The 21,558-nt window shown below is 39.1% G+C and overlaps 2 protein-coding genes across 4 annotated transcripts in view; one reads left to right on the top strand and one right to left on the bottom strand.

Annotated features, from left to right (window-relative positions):
- The window catches only part of INVS (inversin), a 144,270-nt gene extending 143,414 nt beyond the window's left edge, over nucleotides 1-856 (bottom strand). Inside the window, exon 1 of one of the 3 annotated variants that reach the window (XM_033431194.2) lies at nucleotides 663-856. The gene's annotated coding sequence lies outside the window, so the exon portion shown is untranslated. The remainder of the gene's footprint in view (nucleotides 1-662) is intronic. The other 2 variants (XM_012533634.3, XM_033431196.2) reach the window with 2 other exon arrangements.
- A 162-nt stretch (nucleotides 857-1,018) lies between these two features.
- The window catches only part of ERP44 (endoplasmic reticulum protein 44), an 88,640-nt gene continuing 68,100 nt past the window's right edge, over nucleotides 1,019-21,558 (top strand). The window contains exon 1 of the mRNA XM_004271482.4: nucleotides 1,019-1,271. Coding sequence (XP_004271530.1) covers nucleotides 1,215-1,271 — 57 coding nt within the window. The 5' untranslated portion in view covers nucleotides 1,019-1,214. The remainder of the gene's footprint in view (nucleotides 1,272-21,558) is intronic.

Here is a 21,558-nt window from a genome sequence, read left to right as displayed (position 1 = left end):
GGTGCTGTAGTCATAAGCAAAGGAAGAGTAATTTTGATTAGGACCAAATGGTTGGTTGTTTGGGACGTTCTCAGGGATGGCGACATTTGAGATGGCTATCCAGGTAGAGAAGGGGTTAGGGCCATTCCGGGCAGCAGGGAAGCTGAAGCAAAGGCAAGGAGTAGGGAGAACCACAGAAGAGTTAAATGCCTCACGGCTACTTAGTTGTGAATTGTGTGGCTACGATTGGGGGCACGTGGACCTGGCTGGGTGTTCGTAGATGAGGCTGGAGAGCTAACGGGGGCAGCCAGGTTGTTCCTCAACTGCTTGGCTAACGAATTTTTAAATTATGCTGCAGGTGTGATCCATGCATTAGTAGCAATCACTCTCGCGCTGAGCTTTTCAGTTTACAACGTGCTTTCCCAGTCCATCCCACATCTATTCCTTACAGGAGCCCAAAGAGACAATTAGGGGTAAGTCATTGACACATTCCACTGAAACCCAGAGGGGTGGCTCGGGCTTTATAATGCAAGAATTAGCGCAGAGAGAAGAGGCAGCAGGCGAGGAGGCCAGTGATGGGAGGTTCAGGCCACAGCCCAGGACAGGAGGGTCGTGAGTTTGAGGCAGGGGCCAAGCAGTGCAGATCGATAGGAGCCTCCCCAGCCAGGCCCCCTCTTACTCACCCTCGCCTCCTCCAGGACTCACGTCCTGGGGGCGGCTCCAGGAGGCACGACCCCCGCTGGGCCGCCCCTCCTGCCAGGTCAGGCCACTACATCCGGCTGGGACAGAGCCCACCACGCTGAAACTGGCGGAGCCCCTCGGAAGGCCGCCCGAGACGCTCGACCGCACAGCCTTCTGGGAATTGTAGTTCCCGCCCTCCACCCTTTCTATCCCACAGAGCCCCGCGCGCGGCGGGCTCGGTGGACCAGGGCCGAGAGCCTGATGGGAAAAGAGTTCTTGGTTCCCAATGACGTGCTCTTTGAGAATGGGGCAGGACTACATATTCCGATGTGCTCCGAGGTAGGCAGGACCCGGAAGTGAGGGTGTGCAAGGCCTCTCCGGAAGTTGTCCCGGGTGTTCGCCGCTGGAGCTCCGGGTCGAGAGGACGAGGTGCAGCTGCCGGGAGAATCCTCCACTGCCGCCGGCTCCCGGAGCCCAGCCCTTTCCTAACCCAACCCAACCCTGTCCAGTCCCAGCCGCCAACGCCAGTCCCTGCCGTGGACCCCGGCGTTACCATGAGTCCTGCCGTCTTCCTATCCTTACCCGACCTCAGATGCTCCCTGCTGCTCCTGGTGAGTAAAGGAATGACAGACCCTTCGGCAGATATTCGGATGGCCTGCCGCCCTCGCCGAGGGGGACACAGTTGCCGCTACCCCTGCTTTCCTATCTTTTCCCCTGGTGGCGAGGAGTGCACCCTCCCCCGCTGCCTTCATTCTCGGCATCCGTCTGTCAGCTTCCCAGGCCCGGGGTTCCCGAGGCCTGAGAAACCACGGTCGGAGGTGGGACCTATAAACCGGAGATTAGCCCTGGGAGAAGGATCTGTGGGAGGGTCACGGCGAGCAGCGCCCCTTCCCCTGGAGTTCGGAGGTTGTTTCAGTCCAGAGGGCTCACGGACTTTGCGGTAGACTGAGTACAGAAGGTCGGGGCATAGACCTACTGTTCCCTCCCACCCCCTCTTTTTGGGAAGAATGTGAGGCCGACAGGTGCTGGGGTCTTGTGCATCTCGCTCTGGAGCCCTAAAACGGTGCCCGGGTCGGCGGAGCCCTCTGTTGTGGCTTGATACGATTGGTTGGGAACCCGGAACTGGAAATTGGTTTGGTGTCCACTGGGGGAGTAAAGGTTTGAAGGGTGGAGGCTGTGATTACCAGAAAGCCTCAGCTCAGAGCCGCCCTCAAATCTGGTTATACCTCCCGAAATTTAAACAGAGTTGTTCTTCAGTGCTCCTGATTTGTGAATGACCAGGTTTTCTGCATGCATGTGCACTTATTCCTTAACTTCCTCACCGGCTCAGCACCATCCCATCTTGTAAAGGAATCTTCCTACAGTCCCTCTTCCTCCAAATACATCTTGAGGGTGCAGCCTAAGTAATCCAGGCTGCAGGTCAAATTGAGACAAAAGTGAAGGACTAACTCCAGGTGGTAAAATGATGGACCTTTAACTGAGCTAGTGTTATAATACGATATTTGAAGTACTTTAATTGTAGTAGGTTTTTAAAAAGCTAAATTTAAGGTGAACACTAAGTCAAAATCAGTCTTGACAATGTAAAAAAATATAATTAAATGACTCAGGAAGGCGTATAGCTGGTTACCAGCAGAACTGGGATTTGAAGCAGATCTCTTGACTCGCAGTGCTTATTCTGCCATATCACGTTACATTTTTAATATTTGTGTTTGAAATAGTTTCTCTCTCCCTCTCCCTTTTCCCTCTCTCCCCATTTTCCCTTCTCTCCCCTCTCCTTCCTCTCTCCCCTCTCTTTTCTTTGTGATTTTCAAGTCATATTCAAAGGCCATACACAGTATTTGGACCTTTTCAGAGGATAAGTGCTATGAAAACTAAGGGGAATATCAAAGTACTTTTGAGAACTAAAAGTTGCATATAAACATGGTGATGTTAAATGATGAAGTGTCTTATTGGGAATTCTTATAATTATATGGTAATGAATGGCTTCTGTATAGAGGAACATACTCTGTAGAGAGCTGTTTCTTGGTAATTGCATTATACTCTGTGGCTCTCTTCCTTCTAGCAGTACTGGAATAATACTCATTGTTATCAGAGACCACTTTCTCTTTAAGGATAATAGATACTAATCTTTCCATATCCATAAACATGGCCTGAATTATGAGTTGTTTGCCAGAAATTACTTTTAGGTTACAAAAAATATGAAGGGCAAAAAATCTTAAGAGATTGGAAAGAAAAGTTGAAATACTGAATAGGAAAACTACATCAGATGCACTGTTTGGTTGTAGAGCTAAGTTTAAGAAGGAGAAAAGAATTTATTTTGAAATAACTCATACTTTTTATAGAAAACCTACAAACCCTGTTAAGCATAGAAAAGAGTTTTTTCTAATACTTTTAAAATCTAGTTAACATTTTGTATACTTATCTCTCTGAGTAAATGTAGAGGAATAGAAGACATTTTCGAGAATACCTGTAAAGGTTAGTAGGCTGGAAAATAAAGCCCAAGAAAAGGTTTAGTAAGCCAGAGTTACAAGTCGAGCTAGATTCAGTTTGAACATAGTATTTACCAAAGTAGTTTTAATAGTCATATACCAGTTAGCAAATATTTATAGAACATCTGTCTGATCACAGTTTGAAATACTTATCTAACTGGCAGTTCTGTTCTATTGATGGAAACTGCTTACTCAGTATCCCACCTGTCTAAAAATATACCCTTTATCTTCTCCAATGTGCTTTCTTCCTCCTCCCTCCAACTTCCCCTCTCAGACTTCAAGTTTATTCCCTCCCACATACAGCCATTGAATATCCAAGTTTCCCCCTAGCTGAGGTCATTTTTTTCCTTAAATGGCCTGCTATAAGAAGCCGTATATTCTCTTACCACAATATTTTTTTTTTTTTCAGGTAAACTACCTCAGCCCTAAAGAACTAGATCTATTGAGAGTTAGTGGTGTTCATAAGATAACAGCAGGAACATAAAATCCTAAACTTCTGCAGGCAGGTAGTGGTTTTTTTTCCCCCTGATGTCAAAAGCATGTTGGGACATATCATTCTATGCCTAAAAAGCCTTTCTTGGATGGGTAACTAAACACAGAAGTTCAGTGTGATAACTTTTTTCTCCCTGAGCTTTTATGTATAGATATCTTTAAAGTCAGGGTCTTAGAGAATGAGTTCTTTTATTTCAGGCTTGCTTTTTGAAACACCCCCATTGCCTTTAAATTATTTTTAAACTCCACTGAATTTGCAGCATGTCTTGGACAAAGTGTGGTAGTATAGGGGTCCACTGATTTTGGATAAATCTGAAGAAAAATTTGAGTCACCTGGCAAATGCAAAGAGGCATAATTCTCCTGATACCTTTTCTGTACCTCACGAATATTTATTGTTTCTGTAAAGGTTTGAATTGATCCATTAGGTATGTGATTACAACTTTAGTTTCTGAACTGTATAATCTCTGCCTCCATAACTGTTCATCATATTTTGTGGATGATTGGAATGCTGGAGACAGCAAGGTTTCTCTGCTAAAACCCCATGTATATAATGTCTGGATTGGGAAATTCCTTCCCAATTGTGTGCTCTTTTAAGGAGAACTGAGCTGCCTGAATCTGAGGAAAGCACCCGGCCAGATGTATCTTGGCATTATCTTTTTTTTTTGCTGTACGAGGGCCTCTCACTGTTGTGGCCTCTCCCGTTGCGGAGCACAGGCTCCGGACGCACAGGCTCAGCGGCCGTGGCTCACGGGCCCAGCCGCTCCGCGGCATGTGGGATCTTCCCGGACCGGGGCACGAACTCGTGTCCCCTGCATCGGCAGGCGGACTCTCAACCACTGCGCCACCAGGGAAGCCCTCGGCATTATCTTTTCATTTTGCTTTGTGACAGTCATTACTTGGCAGCTTATAGGATAAGTTAAATGGACATTTCATTTATCACTAACCAAAGGATCAGTTACTTACTAATTAGCCCTTTTCTGCTTATCTTTCTACCTGAGATGGGTTTATTCAGGATTAAAAGTGATCATTTTCCCCTTAAATTAATTATTTCTTAGCAGTTGTTCTTCCTGCATTGGTTGTATACAAAAGTTTTGAAAAGGTGAGATAAGAGAAATAAGACTAAATTGGAATGAAGTTGTCTGATATAGCCTAAATGACCTTCTGTGCTTCAGAGGTTTGTAACCTGCTCCAGTTGTTTTATTGAGAATGCTTTCTTGTTAATCACTTAATGGTTTATGTTTATAGATCATAAGTTGTTACTAGCTCTAATTGCCTTGTGCCTGGACCTTAAGGCTTTTACCATTATTGCTCCTGGTTTGTTCAATATGTATAAGAAGCCAAGAAAAGTTTGCTTAGGAAACTAAGTAAATCAGAGAGCTAAGTAAACATTTATTTAACTTTATAAGTACCTTAAAAATAAGTACAGTAGAATTCAGAGATGTCAGTTTTAGCCATTAGTGCCAATGATAAATACTGATTCCTACCTTCAAGAGTACTTTTGGAGACATGTAGTTCCATTCATAACTCAGTGAGTTATTTATCCTATTGACATGACTTGCCCCAGATCAGTGGTTTACAAAACTTGGTGGCTCATTGGAACTGCCTGGGGCAGTTTTAATACAATGATGTGTAGGCCCTACATCAGGCTAGTTATATCTGTGGGATCCAAACACTGTTCTTTGTTTGTTTGTTTTTAATTCCCAGGTCATTTGTTTTTTCTTTAGTATGTCTCTCTAAAAGATAAGAATTAAACAACAAAGCAAAAACCAGAATGCCATTATCACATCTAGAAAAAGTCACTGAAATTTCTTTATGTCATCAAATATCTAGTCAATGTTCAGATTTTCCTGACTGTTTCAAAGAAAAAAAAAATTTTTTTTAAACAAATTGAACGTTCAAACCAGGAGCTATATAAGGTTCATACATCCCAATAGGCTTATATGTGTCTTATAAAACTTTACAAATCTATAGGCTCACTCTCCATCTCATTTTTTTCCCTTGTAATTTATTGTTGGGGAAACTGGGTCCTCTGTCCTGTAGAATTTGCTACATTCTGAATATTGCTGATTGGATCCTCATAGTGTAGTTTCATGTTTCTCTGTTCCTTTTGTTCCCTATAAATTTGTAATTAAATTTATGTGGGCTTAACCATCAACTCAATATATGGTTAGGTTCATTTGTTTCATTTAGCTTTCAGTTTTTTAAAAAATATCTTCTAATATATAATTATGTAAAATTTACTGCTTCCAAAGCAAATCTTTAAAGCAAACTATGTTTACAGCAGGCCAACTTCTATCCCTGTCTATTCTACTGCCTTAACTTCCTCCTAATATAAGAGACGTTTAAAATTAAAAATTTTTTTAAAAATTCTTCCTTTTAAAAAGAAAATGTAAGCAATCTACTTGCACTTATATATTTGTGTATATTTGTTTCTCCCTCCCCTTGATAAACTCTAGCATATTATTCATACTTTCTCTCTCCACCTCTTTCTGTCCCCTTTTAAACTGTATAAAGTGTATCCTAGAGATCAGAATAGAAATATTCCCTATTTCTTTTAAACTGCTTATTGCTCCTCTGGGTAGATGTGCTACTATTGTTTCCATTCTTTTGCTTTAACAAATGTGTTAAACTACTTTGCAAAACTATTTTTGCTAGTGTATCTTTGAGATAGATTCCTGTAATTGACGTTGCTCAGGCAAATGGTAAATGTATTTGTAACTTTGTAGATGTTGCTAGATAGTGGAAGGAATTGTGCCGTTTTGAGTTCTCACCAACAATGTAACAGACTTTTCTCATATCCTTGCTAATAAGGTTGATGTCAAATGATTGGGTGTTTGTCAATCTGATAGGTGAGAAATGGTATCTCAGTGCATTTTTTTTTTTTAGCTGTTGGGGGTAGGAGTTTATTAATTAATTAATTAATTTTTGCTGTGTTGGGTCTTCGTTTCTGTGAGAGGGCTTTCTCTAGTTGTGGCAAGGGGGGCCACTCTTCATCGTGGTGTGCGGGCCTCTCACTGTGGCGGCCTCTCTTGTTGCGGAGCACAGGCTCCAGACGCACAGGCTCAGTAGTTGTGGCTCACGGGCCTAGTTGCTCCGCGGCATGTGGGATCCTCCCAGACCAGGGCTCGAACCTGTGTCCCCTGCATTAGCAGGCAGATTCTCAACCACTGTGCCACCAGGGAAGCCCTATCTCAGTGCATTTTAACTTGATTCTCTTTTCATATGAGCTTTTTTCTGTGTAAAGGCCATTTGCATTCTTTGACACAGAGTTCTTAACCCTTTATCTCCTTAGTTGATCCAAGGATGCAGCCAGATTGAGAAGCACTGGAATATATTACTCTATTCAGTAATATTTCTGTTGGGTTAAAACTTGTAAAAGCCTTGGAAAAGATGTCTGATTGTCAGTTAATTGAAAACATTTTCCACACTATAGTAGTTCAACTTTTAGATGCACTATATCTTACTTCATCGTTTGTTAAAATACTATTATTTTAATATAAATTATGGTATTTTTAATATAAAATATGGTTATTGGTCATCTCCAGCTTTTCACAATTGTAAAAAAAAAATGTACAAATGATACATATACAATGATGTTTACTGGAGATCTCCAAATATATCCTCAGGTTAATTTTCCAGAATTGTATTTCTTAGATCCTATGGTATATCTTTTATTTAGGATTTCTGATACATTGTACAAATTTGCCCTGCTGAAAAGTTGTACAGACATTTATTTCTGTCAACAGTGTATGAGTGGCAGGGCAGGAATAAAGACATAGACATAGAGAATGGACTTGAGGACATGGCGGGGAGGGGGAAGCTGGGGCGAAGTGAGAGTAGCATTGACATATATACACACCAAATGTAAAATGGATGGCTAGTGGGAAGCAGCAGCTAACACAGGGAGATCATCTTGGTGCTTTGTGACCACCTGGGTGGGATAGGGAGGATGGGAGGGAGGCTCAAGAAGGAGGGGATATCGGGACATGTGTATGCATATGGCTGATTCGCTTTGTTGTGCAACAGAAACTAACACGGTATTGTGAAGCAATTATACTCCAATAAAGATGTATTTTTTTAAAAAAGGGAGAAACACTTTGGTATTATGCAAACAAATTAAAGCAATTTTTCTGGAAAAAAACCCCAAAACAAAACTGTATGAGTATGCCCACTTCCTTACACTCTAGTTACAGTGGGTGTTTTTGTAGTCTGTGCCAATTTAGTAGACCAAAAATATTATCTGATTTAAATTTACATTTCTGTGATTACAACCAAAGTTGATTTTTTTCATATTTATTAACCATTTATATTCCTGCTTGAGTATGTATGTGTTTATGTTAGTTGCCCCCTTTTCAAAAAATTGTTTACTCATTCTTCTTCCAGTAATTCAGAATAGATGTGCTCACAAGATACAGTTTAAGAATGATGGAAAGTGTTATTTCTTCATGTAGTGTCCATTCATGAGGTAGCATAGTGCAAAGAATACTGGACTAGCTGTCAGGGCATCTATGTACAAGTTCCACCTCTTCCATATACTTGTATCTTTGGATAAATCACCTAACTAAATTTTTTAGTCTATAAGTTAAACTTACTGGATTTGATGATTCAGTGATTCTTTGTGTAGTCTATTATGTTTTTTAAAAAGGATATTCCTGTATCTCCCTTAATTAATAAATTTATTATTTGATTGGGTATTTCCCCAAAAAATCTGCTAGCTTTGCAGGTCTGTGCCCCATCACTCTGCTATCCAGTGTAAGGAGTGGCATGCTTTGGCCACAGCTTTTCTGATATTACTGCACTGTATTTCATTTAACCAAGTAAATGAAAAACAGTTTGACTTTTCACAGAATTCAGTGCTCTTTAACCTACCTTTGATTCCATAGAGAGGAACTACCTATGGCCCAGGCTGCAGGAACTTTATTTCTTTGGTATTTTTCTTTCCTTTACTCCTAGCGTTTGAATGCCTGTTTGCTGTCTGCTGTGGAAAAGAAAAATATAATTGAGATTCACATCATGCTTCCAAGGAATTTATAATTCAGTGGGGAGATAAGATGTGTATGTAAATAATTAGAATTCCAAAATGAAAGTGATAGGTGCCCTTAAGGTATTTGTAGAAGTGGGTTGTAGATCTTGCTATACAGAAATGTGGCAGTGAGCCTGGGCATCACCTGGGATCTTCTTCCAGTGTCCTCACCCCAGGCCTACTGATTCAGAATCTGCACTTTAACAGTGTACCTAGCTGATTCGTATATGCCCATTAAAGTATGAGAAGTACAGCTGTAGATGTTTGAAAAGAAGCAAATTTATTCTCATTGGCAGAATCAGAGAAATCTTCTTGAAGGAAGATAAGAGTAGAGCCTTGAAAGGTTAAATTGATGGGTTAATTTTCAGGCTTGAGTGGAATGAATAAGAAGGCTTGTATCCTTCAATAACTTAATAAATCTTTTAACGTGAATTGGATACCTGCTTTTTTGGTTTCATTTTTTTTTTTAAGGAGTCTTGCTGTGTGACTTACTGACATGGCCAGATGTCAGACTTGGCCCTAAAGAAGCTGGCAAACCCTTCGGCCAGTTTCCATTAGAACAGCTCATTATTATCTTAGCCAAAATAAAAATCATGGTCTTTAGTGGATTCTCACCAGCTTTCCGATTACTCCACTCAAGAGGAGAGGGACAAAAAAGGGACTTTGGAGAAGTTTCTTATGTAATGCCATGGATCTTAGGTCTTGGTTCTATTCTTGTAAAGATTGCAGTCAAATTCTAACTGCTTTGATTCCCACGGTAATATTGTGGTCAAGATCTCTGATTCCTCTAGCTCTGTGATTTTCTTGTTATGTAGAACCTTGAACATTATATATATAGATATACATATATTTTATTATTATTATTATTTTTTTGCGGTACGCGGGCCTCTCATTGTTGTGGCCTCTCCCGTTGCAGAGCACAGGCTCTGGACGCGCAGGCTCAGCGACCATGGCTCACGGGCCCAGCCGCTCCACGGCATGTGGGATCTTCCCAGACTGGGGCACGAACCCGTGTCCCCTGCATCGGCAGGCGGACTCTCAACCACTGCGCCACCAGGGAAGCCCCAACATTATATTTTAATGTATCTAATTTTAGGCACCTGAGTTTGTAGACATGAACATTACTAAAATAATAGAGAAAAACAATGAAAATGAAGGAAGAAATCATCTCAGAAAAACATTCTAGTATTGGAGCTAAAGAAAACTGCAGGGTGAATAGTAGAGTGCCAATACTTCACCCATTTCTTCCTCAAGATTATAAGGGTCTAGTGGTGGAAGCTTTGGTAACTGGATTTAAGAGATTTTAGAAAAAGGTCTTTAGGAATCAGAAAAATTTTTGACCCTGGAAAAAAGGAACTGGAGGACTTTTTATTTCTATGGGACTCTATCGTTAATGTTTTGCTCAGTTCAGTAGGCGGGAAGGGATATAAGAACCATTACTGGGTCACAGGCAGTATAATGACGGAAGTTATAGTTATCTAGAATTGTACTGTAAACTTAAATTCATTAAAATGGAATAAAATAAAAAATTCCGTTTCTCAGTCACAGTAGCCATATTTCAAGGGCACAGTAGTCACATGCAACTAGTGGCTACTGTATTGAACAATCCAGGTGCTGAAACATTTCCATTGTTGCAGAAAGTGCCATTGGATAGGGCTGGTCTAGAGCTTTGCTCTTGCTGTCTGTCTCAGAAACCAAGACAAAGGTGAGGTAAAGAATGAGGAAAATGCCTCGAATAGTGTTTCACGGCTTGTGAGGGACACATATTTTACCTGTCCAAGGAATAGCAATAACCTGGAAAAAAGCGTCAATAATCTTATTAGCACAGATTTGGCTTTTGGTTGTTGCCTAATGGCAAATTTAGGGAGGCACCAGAGAATACTAGTTAAAACTTGAAAATAAGAGTTGGAGTGTTAGTATTTTTCTTTTACTAGTTCACAAGGTCATTTAGGGCAAATCTCTTTCCTTCTTGAGGGCTTAGTTTTTCAACTGAAAATTGAGTAGGATTGCATAGACTGTTTGGAGGAGTCTAGCAGACCTTCCAAGTGGAATGTGACTGGGACGTTGGGACTTGATGGCCTACAGTTTGTCTCTGTGATAAAGTCCCTTTTGAAGTCTTCATTTTTAGAAATGATATAGAGAAAATTTTATTAAGTACGTACCTACATTTTTAGTTAGTAAAATTACCTGTAAAAAGATGGCCTGTTGATAACATTTTGTTTGCCTCAGGTATCAGAAGGGTACCTTTGCCAGGAACTTAATCTTCTAATTTGATAAACTCAGAAATTACTGTGCATCTCTCTTCCTGCATACTTTAAAAAGGCCAGAAGTTGTATGAGCTCATGAAGACAGGCTAATCTTTAATACATATAGCAGTTTTCTAAATTTGAGCCAATTCCAAAATGTGAAGAAAGTATGATTTAGTGATGGAGTAGAGATGGTGAATAAGTTTATAAGGTAAAATATTAAATGGAGTTAAAATTTCTTGGCCCTTTGGACAAAATACTCATATTTACATGCCTGCTGTTTAGGTGTTTTGTTGTATTTGAAGTTTTGTAAAATGTAGGGGGAAATGCCAACTCTTAAAATATTACTGCCACAACATTAAAGTCTATCTGTGAGTAAAGAACAGTTTCAGTTGTGAATCTGATCTGAGAGAGAAATTTGGATATTTCTCAATTCCTTTCATTTTATTACTATGGTTCTGGCTCAATTGCAGTAAAATTCCAGCTAGCTGGTAAAAGCTCACGTTTCTGTAATGACTTCACATTCTGAAAGAGCTACATTTTTTTTTTTTTTGTAGTCAAAATAATTCTTTGAAAACAGCTACTCAAATTGACTCATTCCTCAGTTTCTAGCACCAGTATTTAAGAATGGATACTGGGCTTCCCTGGTGGTGCAGTGGTTAAGAATCCTCCTGCCGGGGCTTCCCTGGTGGCGCAGTGGTTGAGAGTCCGCCTGCCGATGCAGGGGACACGGGTTCGTGCCCCGGTCCGGGAACATCCCACATGCCGTGGAGCGGCTGGGGGTCCGTGAGCCTGCGCGTTCGGAGCCTGTGCTCCGCAACGGGAGAGGCCACAACATTGAGAGGCCCGCGTGCCGCAAAAAAAAAAAAAAAAAAAAAAAGAATCCTCCTGCCAATGCAGGGAACACGGGTTCGAGCCCTGGTCTGGGAAGATCCCAGATGCCGCGGAGCAACTAAGCCCGTGCGCCACAACTACTGAGCCTGTGCTCCTGAGCCCTCGAGCCACAACTCCTGAAGCCCAGGCGCCTAGAGCCTGTGCTCTGCAACAAGAGAAGCCATCGCAACGAGAAACCCATGCACTGCAATGAAGAGTAGCCCCCGCTCACCGCAACTAGAAAAAGCCCACGCACAGCAACAAAGACCCAACGCAGCCAAAAAAAATAAATTAAATAAATAAAATTTTTAAAAAGTTATTAAAAAAAAAGAATGGTTACTGATTCTCATAGGAAGTCTTGTGATCTGTTCACAATTAACACAAGTACCAGTGTTGCAAAATACTTGGTTCTTTATTTAATCTTTGAATGAACAGTTTCATATACCCTAATTTTGCTTTAGAACTATAAAAACTGTGCTACATTTTAAAGCATGTTCTATTTATTTGTTTTAGAAATTGTCCAGTTTGTTTATTATTTAATTGTGCCTGTACTCTGGTCTTATAGCGTATCTTCCAGAGGTAAAGTGAAGTATTGGCTGGGCCAAAAAGTGCCTTGGGGTTTTTAAGTAAAAATAAAAGACACATTTTTTCATTTTCACCAGGAACTTATAGAACAACGTGTTCACCCTTTTGTTCCACTACCTTCTGCCATTTTTCAGGCAACTTCATAATTCCATCTTCCCAAAACTTTTTATCTCTTTGAGCAAAGAACTGTTAGAGGTGCCTTTTACAGTCTTCCAGGGAATTGAAATTTTTCCCATTAATAGAATTTTGTAAAGACTGAAATAAATGGAAATCTGAAGGTGCAATGTCTGGTGAATACAGTGGATGAATCAGAATTTTCCAGCCAAGTCGTAACTGTTTTTGCCTGGTTATCAAAGAAACGTGGTCTTGCGTTATCCTGATGGAAGATTATGCGTTTTCTGTTGACTCATCCTGGATGCTTTTCCTCGAGTGCCGCTTTCAGTTGGTTTGATTGGGAGCACTACTTGTTAGAATGAATCGTTTGGCTTTCCGGAAGGAGCTCATAATAGAGGACTCCCTTCCAGTCCCACCATATACACAACATCACCTTATTTGGGTGAAGACCAGCCTTTGGTGTGGTTGGTGGTGGTTCATTTCATCTGCCCCAAGATCTCTTCCGTTCCACATTGTTGTACGGTATCCGCTTTTCATCACCCGTCACAATTTGTTTTAAAAACGGAACATTTACATTATGTTTCAGTAGAGAATCACATGTGGAGATACGGTCAAGAAGGTTTTTTCCGCTTAACTTACGTGGAACCCAAACATCAAAGCGATGAACATAACCAAGCTGGTGTAAATGATTTTTAACGCTTGATTTGGACATTTTGAGTATGTCGGCTATCTCTTGTGTGGTATAAGAAGATTGTTATCAATTATTGTTTCGATTTGATCGCTATCAACTTCAACTGGTCTACCCAACCATGGAGCTCGTCCAGCGAGAAATCTCCAGCAGAAAACTTTGCAAACCACTCTGACACGTTTAATCAGTCACAGCACCTTCTCCATACACTGCACAAATGTTTTTGTGCAATTCAGTTGCGTTTTTACCTTTCTTGAAATAATAAAGCATAATATGCCAAAAATGTTGCTTTTTTTCTTGCATCTTCAGTATTAAAATGGCTACACAAAAACTTACCAATTTTGATGTCTTTTTTTAAATGCACGCTGATATGATAGCTGTCACAATACAATCTAACAAAATTGCTTTGAATGAAGTTGAAGACAACTAAGTGCTACTAGGGCCATCTTATGGAAAAAACCAATGAACCTTTTGGCCCACCCAATATTTTCCATTAATAATAACTTGAAAATATATCAACTAAAGAGAAGACTTTTAGGAGAATATTTAATTTAGGAGTCAGAGATGTGGGCTCAAATCTTGGATCTGCTGCTTTTCACCTTTGTTATCTTGCCTGTTAACCTCTGAGGAATAATACAGGTTTTGTGTCTGACTTATAGGAGATGTTATTTGCGTGCTTCTATGATTTTGTGGAACAAAAAGTGTTAAAAAGGTATCACACTTTCTTATTCTTAGATCTTAGTTTCTAGTACAATTACACAGGTTAAGTGCTTAATAATAATTTATTGTGTGTATGGAAAAAAGAAAAGGTACAGCTAGGGTAAGGAGGATCAGGAATGTCCAGGGGAGTGGGAGTTTGTAAGCATCACCAAGAAGGTGAGCCTTGAACTAGGTGAGGAAGTTAGTCATTTGGATTTCTTGGGGGGAAGAGCCTTCCAGGCAAGGGCATTAGCCAGTGCAAAGTTCCTAAGTGTCACAGGCATATTCAAGGAGCAGCAAGGAGGGCAGTATAGCTGTCATGCTGTGAAGAAGGTGCAGCGTAATAGAAGATTAAGTCGGGAATTCCCCGGTGGTCCAGTGGTTAGGACTTCGCACTTCCACTAAGATCCTGCATGCCACGTGGCTGGGCCACAAAAGAAAAAAATTAAGTCATGTAGCTAAAACACAGTTTCCAAAACTGTACTTACTATGTATGTTGTTTGCTGATGTTTTCTTTTTTCTTGTTTTCTATTCTGTGCTTTGTTTTTTTAAAAAATCGGGTGATCTGACCCAATAAGGTAGAACTCCATAACAGGGTTGCTGGCAATATTGATCTCCTCAGCCCTGGCCCAGTTGGCTCTGCTGGGAGTTGCCTTGGCTGTTTACCCCAGTGTTCCCCCAGTTTGCTGTTTTCAGAATATTCCCTATGTGTGACAGGATGGGTCACAACCTGCAGTCGTAATAACTTAAACTGTGAAAACAAAAGATTTCCTGACATATTTTTTGATTCCTGAAAGCAGTATACTTTCATGGTACAGAAAAGCATAATGAAGAAAAAAAGTACATACCCCTACCACTGATAACATTTTAATGAATATCCTTCCAGTTCTTTTGTGTGCATATTGAAAGGACTTTTAACAGTAAAATGTACGTTTTGAACAATGTAGGGTTGGGCTCTCACTCTTGTTTGGTCGTGGTGTAGAGTGGTAGACTGCCAGCTACGTGGGAACAGAAGATGATGCCTGTGTGTATACCTGTGCTTGTACTCATAGAACTTGGAAATGGCACTGAGCTTGACCACTTAACTTTAGAAAGTTACTTAACCTTTCTGAGCTTCTTTTTTCTCACCTTTCAAATGAGGATACAGCCCTCTTTTGAAGAATTCTGGGAAGACAAAATGAGACTGTTTATGAACGTGTCCATGGTACGTTGTAGGCACTTAAACTTTTCCGACTTCTGTCACATCATAGGTGTTCAATAAATATTGTTTAGATGAAGGAATCAGTGAGTGAATGAATGATTGAATACATTTGCTGTTTTGGGTAACTTTCAAATTGTCCACCCTGTGGTATTAAAATTGTGTACACTGAAGTAATGAGCTGGCGTGACTAGCTTCCATCCCCCTGTGGTCTTCTGATGATAATTGCACTGTCAGTATTATACTAACAAAAACAGCTTAAAAATGTGACCATGAAGTGAATAAATTATCTGTCTAGTTCTGTTTTATAACTGTACTTAGTTTTGTACTTAAACTCAGTATATAATGATGAAAATAGTTTATGGAAACAGTTGTATTTTGTTGTACAGACCACTGGTTTTAGAATTAAAAGAGACCTGGTTTTGAACCCTGTTCTGCCACTAGTTTGCACAAGTGACTTAGCCTATTTGAGTCTTAATCCTTTAGCAAATATTTGCATATACTATATGTCACATACTGCGTACTTTCATTTTCCTCATTTATAAAATAGGGATAATATAATTCCTACTTCAGCTTCAAGAGTTGATGTGATGACGTAAAAGAGATATGTGTTTGTAAATAGTAAATATATATGTTGTTACATTGAAATATTCTTGTGTGCTTCAAACATATGTTTGTTACTCAGATTTTTTTTTCCCCCCAGAAGCCTAGGTATGTAATGTAGTTCATCCCTTTCAGGGAGAGTTGATGCATTATGGAAATAGTTCTAGGGTCTGAGTTTCCGGGATAACTGACAATAGTAGAAGTAGAGTGACTTTGAAGCTGGAAAGACCTAGTTCATTCTTGGTTCTACCTCTTTGTAGCTGTGTGGTATTAAGCAAATTTCTTTATCTTTCTGACCCTCCAATTTCCTATTTTGCAAGTGGGGATAATTATTTTGCAAGGTTGTAAGATTAAAATATAATGTATATTAAGTACTTTGCATCATGTCTGGCGTATAGAAGAGATTTTTGTTTTGTAAGGTAATGAATAGAGAAGGAAAGTTTGCCAAGTGGATAGAGTTGTCATTATAAGATGGAAGAAGTACCTTGGAGGAGGATTGCGCTTGTTCTGACAATCTCTCTGTGCTTCTAGTGCCTTTTCGACCTTCTGAAATGAGTAAATGGATGAGGCTTTTAATTTTAAAAGTCTGATTCTAAATATTAGTGGTTTCTTAAAGTGCTTATCAACTTGTCTCTTTCCCCTGGTAAGTTATGGCATAGTCTTATCAAAATAGTGACAAATGTAACTGTGATTGATAAAAATAAAAATCTAACTTGATATGCATTTCTGCCTTTAATACAAAAGCAAATAAATTCTTGTAAGTGGTATAAATGAAAGTGGGAAACATGCTTTATGCTTTGCTATTTGAAAGATATCATTTGTTCTACATAGAAAGGCATCATTTCTTTTACTTTGTACATTCAAAAAATACATCCCTGACTGTTGTAGTTGACTAGATATTTGGAAAATGATGATGATTCTTTAGAAATATATAATCTTTCTCTAGTAGAATTTAGTTAGGGAAGAGAAGATGAATTATAGCGTATTTTGGTCACTGAAAAGATGCAAATGTAAAAATCCTATTTGTGTAAGTGTGGAAGATTTCAAATTGCTGGTTATATAGTTTCATATGTTCCTATAAGCTTAACTTACATATACCATAGTTATCCCTTAAATATTGCTTCCAGTGAGGTGTGAGGTTAATTACACATAAGCATGTATGATATCTACTACTTTAATAAGTTTTGGCCATTAATCTAAATCTGCTTATAGATTTGATGACAACTGAGGATATAACAGATCTTCTTGAATTTAGATACTGTGATGAAGGTATTTGGTAAGAACCTATTGGCATATAAGGTAGTTTATAATGAGAATTTCAGCTTGGATCAAGAAAAGCTCATCGTACGGTTTTCCTTTTCTAATCTCATGAATACATCTACAAACCCCTTCCATTGGGAAGATGGGTACTTGGTTAGAAGAGGAGGGTAAATTGTGTTTTCCAGTCCACAACACTGTTATAAGGACCTCCTTCATATACACTGGTTATTGTCTGGCACAAAAGAGTGGTTAAGGTAAATACATGATAAGATGAGCCCTCAAGAAATAGCTTTTAATTCTGAGAAGTATCCAATATTCTGTAGCAAAATAATCAGATTTTCAGTCTTCTTTTTCTCATTTGGCCCATGAGGCAAGAGAAACCATCACTGAAGTAGTTAATTGTACTTAAAGTGTAGTGTTTGATGCCTTAATGTAAGTCTTTCTTAGCTTACATTATTTGGGGAATACTTACATGTACAGTGGTACTAACTTCCCTTGATCACCTTTAGCTGTTATTTCTAATGCAAAATAGATTGTGATATATGAGGAAATTAGCAGAGAGTTTGTCTCTATTCCTATATGAGTTGATTTTCCAAGAGTATACTATTTTGGAATATTACTTTGAAGTACTAAGTTAATAAATATCCCTGAATAGTCTAAAGATGGGGTAGAAAATATTTTCTTAATGGCTTAAAATGCACTTTTATTCAGGTTGTTTAAATGATTTTTAGTTTAAGGAACGAGGGTGTCTTCTGGGCACATTTTCTTCTAAGAGAAATACAGGACACTTGTATTACTATCAAAGTTTATTATCCCATTGTCAGGACTGGGGTAATTCCTATCAGTAAGTTGTTTTAGGTAATTAAAGTCAGTTTCATTCATACAAGCCAAATATATGTGAATGTGTCCCTTTTTTTTTTTGCTGGAAATCATTAAAAAATATAAAGAAGCATTTCTCTTTCTGTTTAGCTTCTGAAATGATGTTTGTTATGCCTAGTTCTTAAGTCCAGAGTGACACATCATACAAGGAATCGCTAATTTCATCTGTTGGTGGCAGGCAGAGCCTATGTGATTTTGTTTGATTTGAATCTTGTGAAAGCAAATTTTAAATTTGTAGATTGAAAGTGTTTTAAGTAGAGGAGCTGGTGTCTGCCTTACTGGTGGCTACCAGACATGATTTAACTGTTTAAAAATGGTGATTGTGATGTGTTCCCTAGGTCAGAGTAGCCTCCTAATTGTGAACTAGACTACCCTTTGGTAAGTCTCTCACTTATACCCTTATAAAATTTCACTCTAAGTACCCTGTTTCTTCTTGAAATAGTGTTTCCCCTGCTTCTTTTATGCTCTGGTGGTTCACTCTGTTTCTCTCTTTCTCCGTTCCTCTTTCTGTCCCCCCTCCCCCTCACTGGCTGGAGAAAGGGAAATGGCCTACATTTAAGTGACAAAAGGACAGTAAGGAGGTAAATGTACTGTCTAAGAGCTTCTTTTCTCCCTTCCCATCACATCTTGTCATCCAGTCATTTTAACTCATAGCCTTACCTATCGCCTCTAAAGACTGGAGTAGCTTGGGAGTCTTTTAGTGTTTTGTTAGTGCCTTGGGCGCAGTTGCTTTCTTGGTGTTTTAGTCCTTGGTGTGAAAAGTAGTCAAATACAGTTTCCAGACTTTCTGCTGGTTGGTAGAAGGCAATTCATCTTCTGTCAGCTGTTTTCTCATTGACTGGGCAAGGCATATAACTAGTGAAATTGAAGTAGATCAATGATTGCATAGTAATTCTTTCTCTAAAATAGTCTTACTCTCCTTTCAGTTCCTCTAGTCACCTAGGTTTATAGCTTTGGCTCATTGACTTTTGCAGCCCTTTAGTTTTTCACCATGACCCATTTGTCTTTCTTTTGAAAGTTTCTCCAAATCTCCCCACCTCGGTCCAGGGCCTTGTTTCCCTTCCTTCCTTGTATTACCATTTCACTCTTAGCTGTATAGTCTTACTTCTCCCCAGTAAAGGGAGGAGCACAGTAATTTCAAGACTTAAAGATTAGTGCTCCCCCCTTACTGAGAATCTCCCATGGCTTCTTACTTTCTGCTACAGCAAATATCAGTTCTTCTATCTGGCTTTCAAGGGTATTATACTTAACTCTGCTAACACCTTGGTTTTTTCCTTAACATTCTGGCCTCAACCTAACCTTCCAGCTTCATCTCCCAGTACTGCACTACATGAACTTCTTTAGCCAGGCTTTCTCTTCACTTACTTCATCTATAGAAACTACTCTGCTCATTTAACCGATACAGCATTCTCTGCCTTTTTTCTGCCCTCTCTCTAAATTTTTCTGTAAGCCTTACAGTACTTGTGTCATACATCTTGGTAGGCTAACTTTTCATGCATGGTCATGAATCTCTTGAAGGACAGAATATGCCTTTTATTCCCTGCAGGCCCTACCTGGTTCAGTGCTTCCATCCCCATAGGTTCTCATCGAAGGACTTCGGTGAGCTTGTGGGAGAGCACGTGGATGTGTTCCTGGTGAGCTGTACATGATAGAGTTGTGATGAATGTGTAGAAGGTAAAGGTGAGTAGATGTTCAGCCCAGCAAGGTAAAACTTTCCACTTTAAAGTGTATTGGTTCGTCCTGTGAGTTCTCTATATAATAGCTAGTGTTCAGTTGAAGGCTGAATGGTCATTCTGCCAAGGATGCTGTCAAGGAGAGTCCTGCATGAGGTAGGGGGGGAGGGTATTATTCAATCAGATAAAATAGTGCCCCCTTCACTTTGTAATTCTAAATAAGTACTATTTTGACCTAATAAAGTAGAGGCCAGAGAGGCTGATGGGAATTGAGGAATTGACAAAGGTAATGGTAAGAAGTTAAAAAATAATACTTACAATTTATAGCTGAGTAATCTTTGTAGTTTATAGACCCGTTTTTCAGAGCTCTCTACATCTCGTGATGTTGAAAACAAAATTCAAAATTACAAAATATATTTTTGTGGCCTTCACATTTGGTTATTTCTTTGACTACTGAGAGAGTTCTATTTAGAAGACTATCTAGCCTACATAGATGCTTTATCCGAAAGCTTTATTGTTTTGAATTACTGAAAACAAAATGTTCATCGGAACTGCTGTGTTCATTTTAATTACGATAAATAGGAAAATTATACTCCTTCCTGCAAGGATAGAGAATGTGAACTTCGGTTGATTGAAACTTGCCTTTTTCTCTCTTTTTAAATGAGTCCAATGGTGATTCATTCTCTTAATCTGATTGTGAATTGATTTGTCACTTTTTTACTTGCTAGTTTGTCCTAAGGCAGGCCAAGTGTTCTTCTCAAGTCTTTTTGGGGGTGGGAGGTCTCTAGAATTATTGCTGTTTGATGAATTATATGTTTTTTCTATTTAAAAGTGATCCTTTTCACTGTCATAATTTGAGTTCTAGTCCCCAAGCAAAGATTTCAGAAAATGCCTTCTAACAGCAAAGTAAATGTCATTCATGTCCTCTCCCAACTTTAAGTAGTTGGGCTTCTCTTGAGGTCTCAAAGAATTGTAGAATGTCTAAACATGGAAGAATTTTAAAGTTACTTGTTTAATCCCTTTGTTCATTAAACATTGTGGAGTCTCTACCAAGTAAATGAATAAAACATTATAAAAACTACACTTCATTGGCAAAATAAAATTTTACTAAAAAATAGTAAAGTAAAATAAAATATTTGCAGAGCAGAAAATTTTAATTTTAATGATGTCCAGCTTATCAATTCATTCTTTCATGGATCATGCCTTTGCTGTTGTATCTAAAAAGTCATCACCAAACCTAAGGTCATCTAGATTTTCTCCTATGTTATCTTCTAGGAGTTTTATAGTTTTGTGTTTTACATTTAGGTTAGTGATCTATTTTGAGTTATTTTTTGTGAAAGGTGTATGGTCTGTGTCTACATTCATTTTTTTGCATGTCCAGTTTGTTTCAGCACCATTGTTGAAAAGGCTGTCTTTTCGCCATTGTATTGACTTTGTTCCTTCATCAAAGATCAGTTGGTTCTATTTATCTGGGTCTATCTCTGGGCTGTCTATTCTTTTCCATTGATCTATTTGTGTATTTCCATTGATCTTTTGCCAATACCACACTGTCTTGATTACTGTGGCATTATAGTTAGTCGTGAATCTGTGGTGTCAGTCCTCCGATTTTGTTCTTGTCCTTCAATGTTATGTTGGCTATTCTGGATCTTTTGCCTTTGTGTATAAACTTTAGAATTATTTTCTCAATATCCATAAAATAACTTGCTGGGAATTTGATTGGGTTTGCATTAACTCTGTAGATCAAGTTGGGAAGAATTGACCTCTCGACAATTTTGAGTTTTCCTGTACATGAACATGGAATAACTCTCCATGTATTTGGTTCTTCCTTGATTTTGTTCATCAGAATTTTGAAATTTTCCTCATATAGATCTTGTACATATTTTGTTAGATTTATACTAAGTGTTTCATTATGGGGGGTGCCAATGTGATGCTGTATCTTGAATTTCATATTTATCTTGTTTATTGATTTAGGAAAGCAACTAACTTTTGTATATCAACATTGTATTCTGCAGCCTTGCTATAATCGTTTATTTGTTCCAGCAGTTTTTTTGTCATTTGTTTTGAATTTCTACATA

The sequence above is a fragment of the Orcinus orca genome, chromosome 6 (genome assembly GCF_937001465.1).
Source record: "Orcinus orca chromosome 6, mOrcOrc1.1, whole genome shotgun sequence".
Taxonomy (NCBI): Eukaryota; Metazoa; Chordata; class Mammalia; order Artiodactyla; family Delphinidae; genus Orcinus; species Orcinus orca.
This window is presented reverse-complemented; position numbering and strand designations above follow the sequence as displayed.